The sequence below is a fragment of the Adiantum capillus-veneris genome, chromosome 6 (genome assembly GCF_014529385.1).
Source record: "Adiantum capillus-veneris isolate H3 chromosome 6, ASM1452938v2, whole genome shotgun sequence".
NCBI classification, from domain to species: domain Eukaryota; kingdom Viridiplantae; phylum Streptophyta; class Polypodiopsida; order Polypodiales; family Pteridaceae; genus Adiantum; species Adiantum capillus-veneris.
The window spans coordinates 49,269,030-49,272,930 of NC_140936.1; the positions used below are offsets into that span (position 1 = coordinate 49,269,030).

The 3,901-nt window shown below is 47.5% G+C and overlaps 1 protein-coding gene across 1 annotated transcript; it reads right to left on the reverse strand.

The window, feature by feature from the left end:
* Positions 1 to 1,463: 1,463 nt before the first annotated feature.
* On the reverse strand, positions 1,464 to 2,428 carry LOC147455482 (uncharacterized). Its single transcript, XM_086515273.1, has one exon. The coding sequence runs from the start codon at positions 2,267 to 2,269 to the stop codon at positions 1,562 to 1,564; it is 708 nt and encodes a 235-aa protein (XP_086371399.1). The 5' UTR covers positions 2,270 to 2,428; the 3' UTR covers positions 1,464 to 1,561.
* Positions 2,429 to 3,901: the final 1,473 nt, after the last annotated feature.

Consider the following 3,901-nt stretch of genomic DNA (forward strand, 5'->3'; position numbering starts at 1 on the left):
GGTAGATCTCGATGCAACTCAAGTATGTAATCGGAGAGAGAGAGAGAGAGAGAGAGAGAGTTGACAAAGAGAGGAATTTTGTGGACAACCCACTATTAGATTTAGCAGGAGTACATCTTCTTGTGTAAATCAGCTTTTGGGATGGTAGATAGGTCAATTTCAACACGTGCATACTTGCTTGTGTATTTGTGTATACGTGTGTGTGTGTGAGTGAGTGTGGAGAGAGAGAGAGAGAGAGAGAGAGAGAGAGAGAGAGATTAAAAGGGCACTTATCAACGAGAAGAAGAGAGTAGAGAGAGGTTCCATGTATATGTGTGTGCATGTGAGTGTGTGTGGGAGGGGAGAGAGAGAGAGAAGAAGAAGAAGAAGAGAATTTTAACGTCGTAGAAAACTATCCCAAGAGACCTTAGAGATCTAGCCGACGAGGAGAGTTGAACTCAAGACCTGTTATTCAAGAGGAAAATGGTATAACCTTTCTATCACCCAAGTGTGGTAGGTTATGCCATTTTCCTCTTGCATAAATCTTTCCTCCCCCTTACTTTCAACAGGCCATCGTGAGTCCTCACCTTGTTATACTACAACCTGGTGTCCCAAGTTACAAGAATGGACTTAATTCTTGCTTGTCATGGGTTGACAAACTGCATACTAAAACATCATGTTGGAACTTAAAACGACCACCAATTGAGGAGCGACAATGCATTACTTATTTGTCTTCTATGTAGCAAGTCTTTTGATATATTGATTTTGCCATTTTATTAAATCCTACATAAACTACTGTGCAAAGGGCTCGACACCTGGCACGCAATCAAATAGAGACAGAGAGAGAGAGAGAGACAGAGAGAGCAGATATTTTTTCCATATCGAATGAGAGGTAGGACTCAGGAGTCAGGAGACCTGCAGAGAGAGAGAGAGAGAGAGAGAGAGAGAGAGAGAGAGAGAGAGAGCTACTATGTGTCAATGCGCGGCGAATCGATATGGAGTATTTTTTTTTGCGCTGCTGAGGGCGACGGCCAGAGACAGAGGGAGTCTGCGGTGATTCGAATGTTGGACGGCTTTGCGTCCTGTGGTTGAGAGAGTGAGGGTAGAGCTTTGTCTCCAAGCGCCTGTAGTGCTCTTTTTTTTTTGCCTTGAGCTGCGTGGTCAACCAAGGATGCACACAGAGGGAGAGACAGAGAGGGATGTAAACAAGAGCGAGAGAAAGAGACGAACGCGCAAGCGAGGGATGTCCATCGAACTGAAAGGAGAGAGAGAGAGAGAGAGAGAGAGGCGAACGCGCAGGCCATAGCTGGGTGAGGGAGGCAGGGAGGTGTAGAGAAGTGTTTCTCTACGAAGAGAGGAACAGACGACCGCTCGTCATGTGTAGAACTTTAGAAGCAACAAATTCAAAGGTATCTGGAAAAGATTCCAGTTAATAAAAGCAGTGTAGTGGAAATGTGAGTTGCAACTGAAAACAGACCGGCCCGTACCCTACTTTTACAATAGATTAAAGAGATCTGACAAAGTCAATTATACAGCAGTGGAGTCTGTGGACTCGGTCTAGCGCGCCTACATGGTGGGTGAGTCACACAGCGGTAGATGCGGCATAGAAGACGTAGAGGGCAGAGTAGACGGAAGAGAAGGTGTCGCCGACAACAGCGGCAGCAGTATCCGGGGGGGGCAGGCCGCGCTGGGTGTCGAGGCGCTGCACGGAGCTCACCTCACCCACCCAAGTCCAGTCGGTGCTGGAGGATTCGTTGACAATGAGCTGGTAGCTGGTGGCTTGCAGTAGGTTCCAAGTGATGCTATCGGAGCTGACAGTGGTGGCGGCCACGCCTTTGGCGGTGATACGGCTAGAGCCCAGCCACCACGAGGGCTGCCCGCCGGCCGTGTCCGGCTGGGCCAAGTAGAAGTGCACCCCTACCACCGCTTCTCGCCCCATGTCAGGCAGCGGCATCGATGTATTGGCCTGCTCATACAGCCATGCTGTGGCGTTGTACAGCGCCCACGCTGTGCCATTGAATCTGTAGTGCTGATGCCCCACCGCCTGTAGAGCCCCCAGCAGCCTGCTCCCCCTCGCCACCGCTATCTCCGCTGGCACCGCAACCGAGATAATTCCGCTCATCGCCTCCTTATCATCTGCCCCCGCAGGCGCCTGCAACAGTGATCTGCAGCTCATAACCGCTGCGCCTCCGTCAGACAATGAGCTGCATGAGGCTTCTACTAGTACAACTTTCGTGCAGCACATTGCACCTAAGCCGATCACCAGCAGTAAATTCACAAGTAGCTTCATTTCTCTGCACTTGATTATATGTCTATCGATTGATCCAAGAACAAGGAGAGATGGCAAGGCACCCTGATCTGCACGTGAAATTGTTTTTATTAGCGCCCCTGTAAGTTTGTGTGTATTACAAGTGTGTGCACTGTGTGTGTGTGTGTGTGTGTGTGTGTGTGAGTGAGAGAGAGAGAGAGAGAGAGAGAGAGAGAGAGATATCAGAGCCAGTTGTGAGAGAAATTAGAACTGATTCGAAAAGCGCGAGTTTATATAAACAGCGCCTGCCTCAGACGCATTAACTCGACCAGGTCAACCTTGTTTTAAACATGCTAGCAAAGACTTGTTCGAGTGGGACTGCCGAACAGGTCCCGGCTTTCTGGCAAGGAGCCAAGGACCTGGCTTCTGGTGGCCAGCCCAATCGAATCAGTTTCTTGTATTGGTCCTGGTGGTCCAGCCTTTGCTTTGTACCAAGACACCAAGGACCTGGCTTCTGGTGGCCAGCCTTTGCCTGGGCCAACCTCGTTTATAAGTGACACGGGGTGAGAGATGATCCTTTTCGGTGACACGAACGATTTGGATCGTCGGATTGACGCGGGTGTGTGTGTGTGTTGGGTTGGGGGGGGGGGGGGGGGTGGTTCTAGAGGCAACGCAAGAAGCCTTGAGATGGATCAATGGCCGATTATACCCCAGCTGTTGATCCCTTGTCTCCTACAGTGACACTTATAGACGGGGCCGGGCGGGCCAGGCCCAGCATCCTTCATCTAGGATTAGTAACATAGATTTCTTCAAAGTGGATAAAAGTTAGTCTGGCACTTACAACGCGCATATGAATGACAATTGTTCAATTTTTCGCTCAAAAAGAGCATTGTTCCACCCCCAATTTGGCTTGTGACGAACACTTTGAAAATCGCAAAACGTTTATCATGCCCTTTTATCGCGTTTTGTAGAGAGAGAGAGAGAGAGAGAGAGAGAGAGAGTCCAAAATGGACTGGCCAGAGAAGACAGAGGAGGGCAAGGGGACATTTTTTTTATTTCAAATATTTCTGTGGAAATAGCCACTTTTATCTGCGATTATTGTCGCCCTAATTGTTGCGGTTATTACCAAACCCCGTTTTAGCGCTAAAACATTCAAATTTTGGTGTTTCCCTTTGTTTTTGTTGTGAATAAAAATTAAAGAACATTATTTAAAATTTCACGAAAATGATATTAAAACATGAAACAATGACCATGTGGATAAACATGAAACTACGAAAAGCCTGTGATATCCTAGAATTATGCATCTGTCTCCATGTAAAGCAAGCAACGTCAAAGATGAGAAGCCAAACATGGACGACATCTTCTGTTGAGGCATGGACATGATAGAGTGAAGTGTGTCCATATTTGACCAGATGGTAGCACCTATGTTAATTTCTTCAAGCTCTATCTTGCAACAATGTGCACGTGACCTATGCTTTTACAAGAATCTTTCTCATTCTCTTGCTTACCGTGGATATTTCTTCTTTTATTATCGCCTTTAGTACCGGTTTTACTATCGCACGCACATTTCACCCAAGTGACTGCAACCATGCACTCTTTGCATATTCTAAAAGGCTTTATGTAGTGGTGCCAAAGAGCTCTTTTGTCATGAAACGATGTTGAGCAAGGAGCACA

What these genes read in the sequence shown, in the direction of transcription:
- LOC147455482 (XM_086515273.1), bottom strand. Translation starts at nt 2,269, where the DNA reads ATGAAGCTACTTGTGAATTTACTGCTGGTGATCGGCTTAGGTGCAATG.